Raw genomic sequence first — 16,122 nt, 5'->3', positions numbered from 1 at the left:
GGTACCAGTTTAGATTCCGGATAGGAAAGTGCAAGAGCTACGTAACAGGGCGATTCCTTAGGTAAAAGTTTTATGGAGGAATCATGTAGTGGAAGAGGCTTCTTGGGAGTCCGAGGAGCAGATAAAGCAGAGGTATCCGCATTTATTTCAAGAGGTCTGAGTGGATAAAATGTAAGTGATTAGGTAGTCTTCATTGCAGGTACATGTAAAGGTATAATGAGTGTAGTATTTTAGTTTTGGGAGAATGGTTTTCTTTTGTATATGTAATCTCCCAAGACTCGGAATGTAACCACGATATTCCTCCGCCATAAGTGAGGATAAGTAATAAAATGAGTAAACCCTTTTCCCTTATTAAGGGATGACGAGTTATGTGAACGGCAAATTTCAAGGACGAAATTTTTATAAGGAGGGGAGGATGTAACGACCCGGATTTTAAATGAAATTTAAATAATAAATAAAGAGGAATGGGAAAAAGAAACAGAAGGAAGCTTCCAAGCTTCGTCGACGAACACAGGGTTTCGTCGATGAGAAAATACCGAGAGGGGTTTTTAAGCCGACTGAATTTCGTCGACGAGGAGTGGATTTCGTCGACGAAATTTGTGAAGGACTCATCGACGAAGGTCGAGCTTGTCAACGAAATCCGTTGTTTTATAAATATGGGAAAATCCGGATTTAACTTCTTAATTAAGCTAACTTCTCTCTCTCTCACCTCTCTTCGATTTTCTTTCTCTCTCTCTCTTCAATTTTGGCCCCACCAGTCGCCGGATCGAAGATTTGAGGCTACTACGACGCTCCCGGCGAAGTTCTCTACAAGTTTGCTAGAGCGAATCATCTGGAAAACAAAGTTGGAAACCATCCCAAATCTAGGGTAAGACTTAATACTCAATTTTTGGATTTGTGACAGTTGAGAAAAGTGTTTTATGCGTTAAAATATTAAAGTTTAATATTGGGAGTTTTCGTTTCCAGATGTGTTGATTGGAAACGTTGGGAAACATCCCTAAGTTGAGGTGAGACTTTTAAGCCGAATTTGACTTAATGATAGTTAAAAGAAATGTTATATACGTTGAAATACTAAAGTTTAATTCTGTGAGTTTCCATTTTCAGAGTGTTGAATTAGGAACCCTGCGGGGGCGAGGAAGACTTTCTTAGGGGCTGTTCAGGAACCAGGTAAGGGGATAAACTAAGCTAGTTTCTATTTTTGAGAAAATGCTTATATATATACTTATCATTTGATTTATGGAAAATCTATATGTTTATATATATATGTTTTATATTTGCAAAATACTGTGAAAATGATCGTATATTGAATATGTGGAAAATTTGTTGTGTGACATGAGTAAAAATGTTGTGAGATACTGTTTTCTGGGAATGTGGATGATACGGATTTTTATGATGGAAAACCGGCGTACGAGCTGAGATTTTTTTGTGATTTTCCGGCGTACGGGCCGTGTTATGTGATGTGATTTGCCGGCGTACGAGCCGTGCTATGAGATGTGATTTGCCAGCATATGGGCCGTGCTATGTGATTACGGTTTGCCAGGGTACAGGCTGTGCTATGTGTAGCTGGCGTACGGGCCGAACTATGATAAAATGTGTAATACCGGCGTACGAGCCGATGATTTTCATGGTACACGTATATGTGTGAAATGATATAATTGATGTGAAAATAAATGATATGAGATATTTATGTATCACGGTTTCAGTATATGTATATGATATCAGAACCTGGTTGGCTTGGTCTAGGCTAGCACTTGCACGGTACCGTTGCTATGTGTCTATGGTCCTCGTGATCATGATATCTGTGTTAACGCCGCTGTACGGAGTAGTGTGAGATTGGATGGTCGATGTGGTTATTTTCAAGAAGTGTGTTGTTATCGCCCCTGGTGTACGGACCAGCCTGGGTAGACCCATCGGACCTACAGACTAAACTATTGATTTGACAGTGGTCGGGCAACCATTGTCAGGTCGCACCTTCGGGCCACACAACCCAGTCATGTGGGGGTAATACATGACAACAACCAGCTAACCTACCAAGAATGTTTTATGTTATTATTATTATGATATGAGATGAGATGTGTCATGAAAATACAATATGTCTAGCCATGTTGATTTATATATATGTTTTCCCAGATTTGATAAAACAGTACTGAATGTGTTATATATGATATATGTTGAACACGAAATACTCATGTTGCCACACACTAGTATTAGTTTATTTCCCTTACTGAGAGATTTCTCACCCCTAAATTTCATTAACTTTTCAGGAGCCCCAGATAGGAGAGCGGGAAAGGCCCCGCTGATATAGAGCAGTTATCTGCCCTTGTTGGAAGGGTGAGTCTTGGTAGGGACAGTTAGATTTTTATGGGAATTGTCCCTAGATTTATTTTTGGGATGTATATACTGAGAAATAGTGTTTGTAGTGCTCTGGTATGTGTTATGCACATTATGATGAGATGTATATGATTTTATACTTTCTGCTGCGTAGGCTTCTGCTGTATGTTCTTTTATATCCCTGGTACCCACGGGTCCAGGTGGATGATGACTTGCTGCGTTGGATTGTGGGATATGTAGTATTGATTTTATGATTTGATGTTATATAAAATAAATAAATTAATAAATAAATAAGTGAAAAAATGAGCAGGTCTTGACATACCTTGTGGAAGAAGGATTCATAAATGATTCAATTTGTCCATGTGTTTCTATTAAAAGATCATAATCCAGATTTGCTATAATTGTTATTTATGGTAATGATTTGAATTTAGTTGGGGCTCCTGAAGAGCTCACTAAATCTGCTAATTATTAATTTAGTGGTTGAATTTGAGATGAAAGATTTAGGAAAGACGAAATATTGTCTTGGTCGGCCTACAGATTGAACATGTAAATGGAGAAATTCTTGTTCATCAATTTAAATATACTGAAAAGATATTAAGAAAATTTTATATGGACAAAGTTCATCCTTTGGGATCTCCAATGATGGTGCGATCACTTGATGTTAAGAATGATCCATTTTCAATCTCATGATGAGGGGGAGAAATTAGTTGGTCCTGAAATACCATATTTAAGTGTTGTCAGCTCTTTGATGTATCTAGCCAATTGTACAAGATCCGACATTACATTTGTTGTAAATCTACTAGTAAGATATAGCTCCACTCCTACTTGGTGACACTGAAATGAAATTAAGCACATTCGATGTTATACAAGAGGTACATCTAATGTGGGTCTATTCTATTCATTTGATTCCATATTTCAACTAGTAGGATATGCAGATACTGGATATCTATCTGATCCTCACAATGCTAAATCTCAAAGTGAATATGTATTTCTTTACGGAAAAACCGTTATATCGTGGAAATCAATAAAGCAAACGCTTATAACAACATCCTCCAATCATTCTGAAATAGTAACTATCCACAAAACTAGTAAAGAATGTGTATGGCTTAGATCAATGATTTCTCATATCCAAGCAAATTGTAGTCTTCAATCAATCAAGTGTATTTCAACAGTTTTATTGAAGACAACGCTGCATGTATAATTCAACTAAGAGGAGGATACATAAAAGGTGACAGAACGAAGCATATCTCTCCAAAATTCTTCTATAAACATGAACTCCAGAATAATAGTGATATAGATGTTCAGCAGATCCGATCAAGTGATAATCTAACAGATTTGTTCACCGAAACTTTACCTACTATAACATTCAAGAAATTGGTTCATCTCGTCAGAATAAGATATCTTAAAGATCTTAACATAATGAGTTAATATATGAATGACATCGAAGGAGGAGTGTTATGAAAATTATAAAATTTAATGGTTGTCACCCCTTCATTTTCGACCACCATAAATTATTTGCTATCCTTATTGCCCTATAAAAGGGCTCTCTCTCCCTCTCATTTTGATTTACACACATAAGGTTTGAATGAGAGAAGAGGAGATAAAAAGAACAATGATATTTTTTATTTTATTTATATTTATTTTTCTACATCTTTTATAATAAACATGAGATGGGAATAGTGGAACTGATTGATCTAACTTTGATGGAAGCAAAAAGAGAAGCTTGAGTATCATCTTATGACTTTATGTTCCCCCAACATAATTAAAAGAAGGAAAAGAAAACATTTGCCAGCAAAAAAGAGGAGGAATAATGACACATGCTAATGACTAAAATGTAAAAAGAAAGAGAGACCCGATAACCAACGACTAACGGTAAACCTCTTCCACTTTTATTTTATAATATCAATATCCTCCATTCACGTAAATAAAGTTCATCTTTTCACATCAAAACTTGGGATTAATTTATTTTATTTTGTTCTTCCATTCACATTTAGGGAATGGCTTGTGCTTTTTAAGGGTGAAAGTAGAATATTTTGAGTATTTTTTGCTAGTTGTTGAACATGCTTATGTTAACACTTTATATTTAAAATAGGATAAAATCTAATGACAAACTAACCTTTACTTTTCAGAAAATGATACTTTACCTCCTAAGATTTTGAAAACTATCACAAAACCCTATCTGTATTAATTTTAATAACAAAATGAACCATGTGTTAGTTGGCCGTTAGTCAATTGTTACGTTTAGTGAAAAAAAAATTATATTTTGTTCTTAATAAAATGATAATTTTACCCTTCCCCTCAATTTTGATAAGATAAACTAAGAGAATGATATTAATTTAATAAATTAAATTGGAGAAGTTGATTAGTTAATTACAAGATGTTTTGAAAATTAAACTTATAAGTGAATTGAACACGTAACGGCTAAGTTGAATCAATAAGCTACATAAGTATTAAATTATTACTTTTAAAAAATTATAAATTATAAAAAAGATAAATAAAAAATACCCACAATGCGAAAAATAAAATTTAAAAAAAAATAAATGAACTAAGGCTCTTCCCCTTGGCCAATATTATCCTATGAAGGGTGCTTAATTGAACTTACCAACATAGTCAAGTTATTTAATTTCATACAATATATCACACTTTAAAATATACTCGTGCTAAAAAGCACATATTTTTAGGTGAGAAGTTTTATTTACCCTAATGAATTTTTTTTGGTTTACTTAAATATAAAGTATAATGACATATAAAATATAAATATTATATATTGTTATGTCATAAGGCCCATAACGGGTAAAATAATCAAGCGGATCAAACAACTATATAGACCAATTATCTAACTCACTAATCTAAGTTAAAAAATATTAAGACCTATAATGAGAAAAATTTATGAAACTATTAAGGGTGTGATAAAAGAAATTAAAGTGATCTTTTGCTTGGAACATGTATATAGAGTACGCTAACAATTGGGTTAAAAAAAAAAAAAAAAAAACCACACATTAGATCCAAACAAGAAATAATTTATTAAGAAAAAAAAAAAAAAAAGGAGTGTTGTTATGACCTAGATGTCATATAAATATATATATATATATATATATATATATATATATATATATATCCTGGTAATTCACATGCATGATAAAAATAAATAGATTAGTACATCAAGTCCTTTTCAGATATTTTCCTGTTTGATGAGATGATACAACCAAATGAGTTCTTACATATAAATATATGTTCTTGCTCGCACGTTCTACTTAATTAGGCTATGGTCATTTTCCCTTATAAATCAAAATTTGTATTTCAATATATATTTCTAATATAATCCATCAATGACCCATTTAGGCTAAATTTTACACTAATTTTTAACATGAAGAATAAGAAAGAATATAATGATGATGATCAGGGTGATTGTATTAATGTAAGCACCAAATATAAAAGAGAAAAAAAAAAGATAATGATAATAATGAAGGGTCAAATTTCTATCATTCTTTGATTTGATTTGCTTAAGTGCCCAGTCCCCCTTATGTAATGCCTCCACATTTGATTTCATACGTCAATAACTTTCCCACTGCTTTGAACCTACTCATACGTCAATAATTTTCCCACTGTTTTAGGTGTAAAGACACAAAATAATAAGCTAATATATTTGCATTGGAGGGTTATTAAAGGAAGTAAAAATAATCGTATGCATGCGCATCCGGGGAATCGAACCCCGGTCAGTACCGTGGGAGGGTACTATGATACCACTACACCAGATGCGCTTGTTGTTGAACCCTCTGTTTCATAATTTATTCATTAATTTTTAACCTTGAAAGAGGACAAAATTTGGATAAGAAATTCTGTGTTGTGCTTGAAGATGAAATTTTGTAGGAGAGCGTATGAGCTTGTTGTCTCATTGATTACCTTAGGCCTCAAACATTTGCTCTGAGATTAGCACCTCTTATTAAGCAGCTAAGCTAGACCTGACCTTGTTTGGTGACCTGCGGAGGCCGTGAGTTTTGAATGTTTTGAATTCACGCAGCCACTTCCAAAGTATTGTGTACTGGAAAAATATTTTTGTTCTTCCAAATGAGCCCTCGTGACTTTGAGGACTTCATATCATTTCCTAATTTCCCGAAAAAAGAGTGTCTTAAATTTAGCATAAATTGCCCTGTGTTTCTAACAGTGAAATATCAAAACTACTTTTTATGTTTTATAAATTAGATAAAATATCTTTTCATTATTTTTCTCATTTTCCATATACATGTAAAAATATTGAAAAAAATATATCCACATTTTCATAATTTAAAAAAAAAAAAAAAAAACTAAAAATTAAAAATTATTTTCTACAGCTAAACTTGCCCTGACCATTTCGAATATTTTAGGGAAAATCTATGTTGCTTGCTGCAGTCTTCACCATCTTCATACATTTTAGCAGATGACCTTATATGAAAATCAGGAGACCCACTACAGCAAAATGCAAGCACTCCATCTCAGCAGCAACGAATATAAAAATAAAGAGATGGGTTTGTGCCTACTGCTTGCAGGACACGAGCTTTCTACTTGCTGCTCGCATGCGCTCTGGAAGCAACACCATCTGCAGACACCATCTTCATACACCAAAGCAACATTATATTGGGCTTAGATAAAATACAATACAATTTTGTATTATACGATTTCTAAATCTACATAAATTTAAATTAAACTCCTGTTTCAAAAGTTGTGTTTGGATTTCCGAAGCAAGGATTGAAATTATGAATGAAAATATATTTTGCATTGAATGTCGTCAAATCCACAAATTCAAGGATGGGATCCGATGCGCCAAACATAGAGAAAGGATGTTTCATTTGGAATTGAAAGAATGCAATCGCATTATCAGAGCTGGGATTTGAACTCATTACAAAAGAAATTGGGATTGGAGATGAATACAACACCAAAAATAATTGGAAATAGAGACATCAACAAATGAAAAACCCCATTCTCAGCACAACTGTAAATCCTTGCGGAGGGCGGGGACAGATTTCAATGCACATACAAATGCCCCATTGGCTTTTTTCTTATTAATATGATTTTCTTTTAGTTTTGAAAGAAGACAGCTCCAGGTACATTTACACAGGCAAATTCAAAGGCGTTAGAAACTTGTTATTAACAATGAATTCGATGATGTTTTGGCACCTGGAGACTGGAAAGCAAGTCTATTTTTTATCAGGAAGCTTCTCGAACAATTCTGGTATCACCTCAAATAGATCGCCAACAAGCCCATAATCAGCTACCTGAAATAAAATCCATTTAAGGGTGAGAAGCAAACGAAGGAAATATCATTCAACAAATAATATGTCCACAATTGCTCATGTATAAGGATAGTAAAAGCAAGGCAAATGTTGCACAGTAGAAGCAAAATTCCAGAGGCCAAACTCTGCAACATGATGCTTCCCTCCATTCTATGGTGCATGCAGGAACTGCCCCCACCTCTTCCATGGGAACTATGAAGTCTGATACATGTGTTTGTGTAAACGTTCAATCAAAAAGTAATTTTAGTGGTTCATTTATCATCTTCAATTCTGCAGGAATGCATGCAGACGGGATGCAGGAAAGGGAGTGGAACATGAAATTGCGCTTTCAAAGAGGAATGTTGTAATTGGGCTACGCCCAGTTAGAACAATTGGTTAGCTTTGATTAGCTACTTCCAAGTGCAAGACAATCGCTCATCCCCTTTCCCCCTCTTCCAACTAACAAATAGAATTCACAAAATTTAAGTACTTATTTATTTTTGAAAGACAATTTTCAGTTTTCATTTTTAGTTTTCCAAAGAATTAAATAATGCCAAAGTAGAAAATAAAGGATTGGTTTAGTTGTAAAAAATAGCTCTGACTTTTCATTTCTAGAATTCCAAAAAATTACAGAAACAACACTTTTATCTTTCAATTTTCTAAAAATTATATAAAAAATCAGAAATCTAGAAAATTATGTTTTGCAGGTTTCCCATACAAATATAGAAAAGAAAAAATTGGATAAAAAAAGAGCAACATTTTTTTTTTTTTTCGTAACTATTTGAAGAAGACGAAATAGAAAATAAAAAATATTTTTCACAAGTAAATAGTGCTAAAATTTTTTACAATTTCCAGTTTTTGTAAAGAATGTTGCAAAACTAAAAAATAAGCTGACTTTTTGAAATTTTTTGGAAAACTAAGAGGGAAAAATGAGAACTGTTTCCACAGAAAAACAGACATCCTATGGGACTGGTAGGCTTGTACTATGTTCCTACATGACCCTGTCAATTCAATTAAACACTCCCATCTATTTTACTCTTTGACAAGAGTCTCAATTTTTTAAGCTGTGATATCTAGGCTAATTGTAAACTGTCTTAAGCTGTCAGATTGGATTAAGAAACAGCCTCAAGAGTTTTGTGGCTTAATTTATTATTCTTTTTATTTTTTCCCAGTCACACTACAAAACAGGCCCATGGGCTTCCTTCCTAACACCGGAGACAGTCAAGGTCATATGTGACAGTTCAAAGGAGTGCTCTCCATTTAACCCAACCCTTTCAATCCGTTGGCCAAGCTGATGTGTTTACCTCCCTGTAGATAGCATTCATATTAGCCCATACAGCCCCTTCAAAAATCACAGAACGTCATCCAGCAAAATATGCCATTGATACAGCGAAGATGTCAACTAGAGGTTTTAATGACTCAAGCCAACTCACAAGTTGCTCAGGCTCGGTTTCCTCTATAGCTCAATTCAATTCGACTCTATTCAAGTTTAGGCCACTTGAGAGTTTTGAGTTTCGCAGCACTACTCGCAAGCATGATCGAACGAATCAAGCATTTTCTATTTTATATTTATAAGTGGCATACTATATATTTTATACATGTATTGTATAGATCTTATATATTGCATAGATTATATATATTATACTTACACATATATTTAGTATTATTTTATAACGAAACCAAGCTTAATCAAGCCAAGCACTCAAGCTTAAGTTTTAAGGATGTGCAGTAGAGTCAAGTTCAAGTTCAAGTTCAAGTTCAACGATAAGAATCATAAGATTGATCAAATTTTTGAAAAACCCCTACTGGCAGCAGCTTCCCCTTCAAAGACGGAAAGACCCAGAGAAAAAATCTACCAAAAGCCCAACATTTGCCTTTTGTTTCAGACTACAGAAGCACCTTGAACACAAGATGAGCTCCAAGCCAGATAAAAAACAATATTATTGAACCCAAGTGTATGCACGTGATGAACACACATGCATGCGCACACATGCAAACAGAGACACAGATCAAATGGCTCAATTCTCACCTGGAATATGGGAGCATCTGCATCTTTGTTAACAGCAACAATGAACTTAGAATCTCTCATGCCTGCTAGGTGTTGAATGGCTCCTGAAACTCCAAAAGCTATATACAACTCTGGAGCAACAATCTTTCCAGTTTGACCAACCTGAAAGCAAACAACCATGTTCTAGAACTGGGATTAAACAAACTACAACATCTGAATTACCACAATAAATATATAGAAATGTCAAATCATCTTACTGTCTTTTCAACACAAAACAAAACTTGGAGTCTCACTCCAGCGTTAAGAACTTAAACTGCCCTTTCTAGACTACAACACCAGGTTATTTGTTCAAGCACAAAAAGATACACTGAAAAATATCCGTGTTGCACATGCAACTGTGGGAAGGGCTATTTGAATTGAAACATAAGTGTCACATGTGCGAGTAGTGAAAGCGGCAGAGATTTAAACACATACTCTCCCATTGCTGAAGCTTAATAACACACTCAAACTCATAGTCATATATTTAAATCAGTAAATGTCTCTCTGAACGGAAAGAATATTCAAGCATTTTTTTTTATTGAAGAGCAAGAAATGAGCAAGTTAAAGGACTCACTTGGTTGCACTGCAATCATGTTTTTAAACCGAAAAGAAAGGTCAATGTTACCTGGAGGTCATTAGGAACAAATCCGGCATCAACAGCAGCACGAGTTGCCCCAACTACATAGAAGAATTATGTTAAAAAAATGCTCCATAATTGTGATAAGAAAGTAGTAATAATTACAAAAACACATGTTGGCTACTTCAAAATGTAAGTTTAGAGCTCCTAAAACCTTTAATTTATACATAGATAAGCAAAGATAACTCCGCCAAGACTAGCACATATGCCCCAAAAGGCACAATTGTTGGAGGCATATGCAGATGCTTTTAAGGGCCCAAAATGGCTCAAACACACTTGGTGCGGATTGCCTCTGATAAGATAATCCCATTAAGATTTAGACATGTACACTCCAAAAGAAACAACTTCTTACCAAGGCCTACAAAAAGTCCAAAACCTTCGAGAGTGCCCTGTTTCTCTGATGAAGGTTTTGTAAAATTGGGCTAGCTAAATAGACTGGACTGGACTGAATACGATAACTATCCTATCCTGTGTTTGATCTGCCATCTATGAAGGATAGGATAGGACAGAGGTGGAATTTCTTTTTTATACTATTTGGTAGAGGTGTAATCAGTTTATATCAGTTTGCCTTGAACAAAACCAAACACCGAACTGAATAGCTCAGTTTTTTAAAATTATAGACCAAAACCGACAAGTTTATTACCAAATAAGTTAGCGGTTTAACACTTTGGTTCGGTTTCTGAACCAATTACCTGAACTATGTCTCTCACAGAGAACTTGCGTCCTCTTCATGATAGAGAGGAATTCAATAGTTGGCCTCGTCAACAACATACAGCCAGAAAGGGTGAGGCCTGGCGAGAGGGATGGTTATTTATAACATGCTGAGAGCCAGAAGTTCTTTTGCTTTATCAATGTGAGACTGAAATGGAGAGGTGGGCAGCCAATTCCAAGCCAGCGGCAATTGAACTTCTTGTAATACATCAAAACATTGCAAGTTGGGAGAACTCCCCACTCTAAAAAGCCCACTCTCTCCCTTTTATTCTTTCATTAGCCAACTGAGATTTGTTGTTTTATAAACCAGATTTTCAAAGAATAAGGCAGATTTTAATGAATAAGGATTAAAATTATATAATAATTCAATAAAAAGCAGATCTGCAAATAAATTATTATTAATGAAATATATTAATAAAAAATACAATCAGATTTTAAAATGAATATCATATATTAAAAAACATATTTATTTATATATTATTAATTAATTTGGTTTTCAGTTTTTCAGTTCAGTTTTGGGTAAAAAAAAAAAAACCAAAACCAAAACCAAAACCAAAAACCAAAAAAACCGAACCATGACTTGTTTCAGTGCGGTTTCAGGCTGGTTTTGGTTTTTAAATAATTTTTGTACGCGCCTACTATTTGGTGTTTACGCCTTTTAACTTCCTTAAGCAAAGATAATTCTGTCGGGACACACTGATACATTCCAAAAGGAACAACTTTTGGAGGCAGATGCAGATGCTTTAAGAACCCAAATAGCTCTCACACACTAGCTGTGGGATTTACCTCTTATCAAAGCTCAGCACCTTTTTAGATAAGTAAAGATAATCCCATCAAGACTAACACACTCCAAAAGACACAACTTTCGGAGGTATATGCAGATGCTTCAAAGGCCCAAAAGAAACTCACACACTCCATGTGGGACTTACCTCATACCAAAGCCCACCAAAACTTTAAGGGTGCTTAATTCACAGGCTAGGGTTTTCTAGGACTGGACCGGACAGAATGGGGTAATCATCTTATCCCGTGTTTGTCTTGTCATCTATAAAAGGTGGACAAGACATATGTGGAATTTCCCTTCTCATTTTTTCCCTATTTGGTGTTTATACCGTTTGATTCCCTTAGCCTTAACTGGCCAGTTTGGCCAAGAAGCCTCCTCCCAAGCTGTCCTATCCTACAGTTGTTCTGCACCAAACATAGGCTGACTGCTTGAAATAAATGCACCCAATGAGAAAAGGGAGGGAGCGAGCCAGAGGGAGGGGCTTTAAGTACATGATAATTACCACAGAATCAATACCTGCTGCACCAAGTTTCTCTGCAAGCTTCTCAATCATTTTGAAGTTCTCCGCACTTTTCAAACCTCGTCCCCCGGTGACTACTGTACGTGCATTGCCCAGATCTGGCCGCTCTGTATCCTGAGATGTACGCTTCAAGTATCTAGATTTACTCACAGTATCTGCCAATAAAATACAAAATCATTATGGTATGAGACAAGTGAAACAACATTTAGAATGAAGGGAGCCATAGCCCCCTCTTTTAAAAACTTTGAGAATCTTTTTACAATGCCCATGTTGATGTGGCTCCTCCCTTCTTTCTCCAAGTATAAATGATAAATTTTCCAAATACGTGCTTAAGTGACATGGGTGAATGTTTCCACATTGATTTAGTTACAGCATTTGGAATAGTAGGACTCACATGAAATGGTTCCTTGAGCACAAGAAATTCAAAAATAATCACCAGATAAAAGAACTTTCTGATCCTTTAATGGATGTCCATATGTATTTTCAATGATAAGTCGCATCATAGTTGAACCAGGATGGCCAAGACGATCATGCCAAAGTATTAAACTTCTAGGCTCAGAGCACTTTTGGTGCATAAAATTTGATTCAACCATCCTTATTTTTGTGAAATATAGGCATATGGCAAACCTTAATTGGTGAATAGAACAAAAAAGGTAAGAAGGCTTTGTCCAAGGCCTGCCCCATATAAGGACTGCAAACTTAATTTGGGTTACCTATTCAACAAACCAATCATTTTGTCATTAAGATGCTAATTATAATAACTTATTTATAGTCTCATTCACTTAACTCTGCTAAGAACATTGACATCTTAAAATTTCACACACTAAAAGTACCAATACATAAAGAAGTTCCAATTTACCCGGCTTTCTGTAAGGATGGTGGTCTACTAGATGCCACGTTTTCTACATTATCTCACTTTTATGGAATTTTTTATACATTTTATTCTTATCTAAATTTTATTTTGATGCCTCTGTGATTTAATTTTAAAGTACTAATGTTAGATAATTTTATTTTGATAAAATTGTACAATTTAGATGCATATTTTTTAATTTGATAGACATACCACTCATCATTAAATTTTTTTTATAATGAAATAATTGGTGATCTTTGGTTGTGTTTATTTTTGTTTATGTATTTAATTACCTGTGATAACATTGCACAATATGATTTTGATAGTAAAAGAAGGATTTCATTAATAGATTAAGAATATACAGCCAGAAGAATAGGACATCTCCTTAACCAAGTCTAAAAAAATCCAGAAAAAAAAAAAAGAAGAAAAAATCCGAAAAACTAATAAATAAATAAAACCAGCATGAACTAACAATCCAACACATAACACCAATATCAAAAAAGCTCACTTCCATTAAAATTCCCCTGCCCCACACCAAAGAGAAGCAAAATAATATATCTTTTCCCAAACCAGCAAATGCGGCGACTTCTTCCCTAGAAAAATGTGCATATTACACTCCATCCACAACCCCCGAAATACTGCAAAGAAAGCACATTTCCAGAGCGCCGCACTTTCCATTTTTCCTGCCAAAACCAACAAAAGAAACTGCCAATAAGTCCTCCACTGCCTCTGAACTCACTCAACATTTGCCTAAAATACCAAATAGCTTATTCCATGCCCTCCAAGCATAATCACAACGAGTAAACAAATGCGATGCGATTTCTGAATAGTTAAAAAATAGAACATAAATGTCTGGACATAGAGCGTTCAATGGTCTCCTAACCTGCTTCTAGTCTGAAAATCACAAAAAATATGTGCAAGAATAAACTCCGGAAGGATCCAAAAACCAAGACTGACTATCCTCCTCTAAAGAAAAATGACAATTATTCAACAAGACAAGCAAAGAAGATAGCTCTACCATCTCCCCATCGTTCAACAACTTAAGAAAATGAAAATCCCAAGAAGGCAAAGGACCACCTGGATCAACAATAAAAGAAGAAATGGAACCATCCTAACCAAAGCTCGAGCAAAAGAAGCATGGAAAAGAGATAGACAAATCTACAATCCCCAACCAAAGATCTTTCCAAAAATGGATATACTACCCCTTCCCACAAAGAATTTAATATGGGAAATGAAGAGGGCGTAACTCTAAGAGATAGCTCTCGATAGACTCTATGAAGAATATCTAAATCTTAGATAAGTATCCGACCCATTCTCATCTAATCCATACTTACTTTAACAACTATATGCCACAAGGAAGAATTCTCTAGTGGAAACCGCCATTCTAGACAGTAGTTTCCAATACCCAAACCAACCTCCCATTTAGACCTGCCCACCACTTCCTAGCTTACCAAATGATCCCTAAAACCCCCTACCCTTTACTACAAGAAGTCCCTCACTGTCTTCTCAATCTTGCTAGCAACCCTCACCGGAATTTTAAAAATTGAAAGAAAGTATAAAGGGATACTAGAAAGACAAGCCTGGATGGGCATAATTCTAAAGAAAAAAGAGCACCTTTCCACCCATCCAATCTCTTAGAAACCCTTTCCACAACAAGATCCCAAAAACTAACAGATCTAGGGTTACCTTCCAAAGGAATCTCTAGATAGGACAGCGGTCAATCCAAAACACTACAACCACCTCACAGACAACTCCCTAAGACTCTCGTCAAGCATATTGATAGTTGTGATACTGCTATTCCCGATATTAATCTTAAACCCAAAAACCTTCTCAAAAACATGGAGACCCAAAATATTCAAAAAGGAGGGTCCACGATCCTCTAAAAAGAAGATTGTATCAGCAAACTGAAGGTGCAAAACCCTGACCCCCCTCTAATAAACTAAAATGCTACTTTCTTAAAACTGAGATTCCAAAAATCCACTCAATAAAAATATTGATATAAAATATCAATAAAATAAATTAATAATAAAATAATTTACAAGAAGATCGTAAAGTTAAGTAATTGACACCAAATGACTTAATCTTGCTAATACATGATCGCGTGATGTTCCTGAGAAGATAGGTTGCCAATTTCAGATTGTAGCTAATTATAACAGACAACAAAATATTATTCAGAGTGTTGTTCGACCAAAAGCACCCTTGATATCCAGGAGAAATTATTAATCAGATAAAAAAGACCAGACAGTGCTTAACATTCTTTTGCTTTATCTCAAACATGGCAAAGTGTAAAAGAAAAAAGAACAGACCTTCACCAAAGCTTGAGAGATCAACCTGGGAAATGGGAGCTGCATTAGGATTTGAATCAGCTGATATGGGCACTTGAAAAGATGTAGACCTGATGGTCAACATACAAGGTTCTGCACCAGAATATCGAACAGTACAAAGAGCATTTCCAGCGTAAATTGGCCTGCCATATGGAAAGATCTCATTTCCAACCAACCAATACTCAAGAAATCACCATCTTAAATATGAAATTATCTTCTTTTCTTAACAAAAAAATGCAGTCATGAATGAGAATGGCTCATGCATCCGCACAAGCAGAAGATATCCTCATATCCCCGGCAGCTTTATCTAAACCCTAACAAGTAACAAGACGCTATGAGTGAAGTTCAAGTCTTGCTTTTTTTGCCACCAATGTTAATTATTACATAGGAAAATTCAATAATTTTAAACTTCAATGTAAAATAATAAATTGGTCAAATTCTACCTTTTTTTTGTGTAAAACTATCTCTTTCACTCATTTCTTACAAACCACATGCTTAAAATGCAGTCTAATCATGGAGCATAAAAAGGTACCATACAAGTAGTTAGAACAGTTTGAGATGAAGATGTATCAAGCCTAGTAATATAAGGTATCCCAAAAAACTCTTTGGAAGAAACACGGTAGGCAAGGCCAAGAAGCTCAAGATATTTGAACCAAAAGCAACTAGATGTTA

The 16,122-nt window shown here is 34.9% G+C and overlaps 1 protein-coding gene and 1 non-coding gene across 2 annotated transcripts in view; both read right to left on the bottom strand.

The window, feature by feature from the left end:
- Nucleotides 1–6,021: 6,021 nt before the first annotated feature.
- Nucleotides 6,022–6,092, bottom strand: TRNAG-CCC (transfer RNA glycine (anticodon CCC)). Its single transcript has one exon. It is a non-coding gene; the product is annotated as a tRNA-Gly (tRNA).
- Nucleotides 6,093–7,138: 1,046 nt separating this feature from the next.
- Nucleotides 7,139–16,122, bottom strand: part of LOC131145627 (electron transfer flavoprotein subunit alpha, mitochondrial) — a 34,032-nt gene continuing 25,048 nt past the window's right edge. Inside the window, exons 4-8 of the mRNA XM_058094809.1 lie at nucleotides 15,433–15,593; nucleotides 12,273–12,431; nucleotides 10,253–10,305; nucleotides 9,610–9,750; nucleotides 7,139–7,583 (exon numbers count right to left, since the gene is read on the bottom strand). Of these exons, the coding sequence (XP_057950792.1) occupies nucleotides 7,506–7,583; nucleotides 9,610–9,750; nucleotides 10,253–10,305; nucleotides 12,273–12,431; nucleotides 15,433–15,593 (592 nt within the window). The 3' untranslated portion in view covers nucleotides 7,139–7,505. The remainder of the gene's footprint in view (nucleotides 7,584–9,609; nucleotides 9,751–10,252; nucleotides 10,306–12,272; nucleotides 12,432–15,432; nucleotides 15,594–16,122) is intronic.

Source organism: Malania oleifera, chromosome 1, assembly GCF_029873635.1.
Source record: "Malania oleifera isolate guangnan ecotype guangnan chromosome 1, ASM2987363v1, whole genome shotgun sequence".
In the NCBI taxonomy this organism is placed as follows: Eukaryota; Viridiplantae; Streptophyta; class Magnoliopsida; order Santalales; family Ximeniaceae; genus Malania; species Malania oleifera.
The sequence above is the reverse complement of the archived record's forward strand: the minus strand, read 5'-3'. Positions and strand labels throughout refer to the sequence as shown.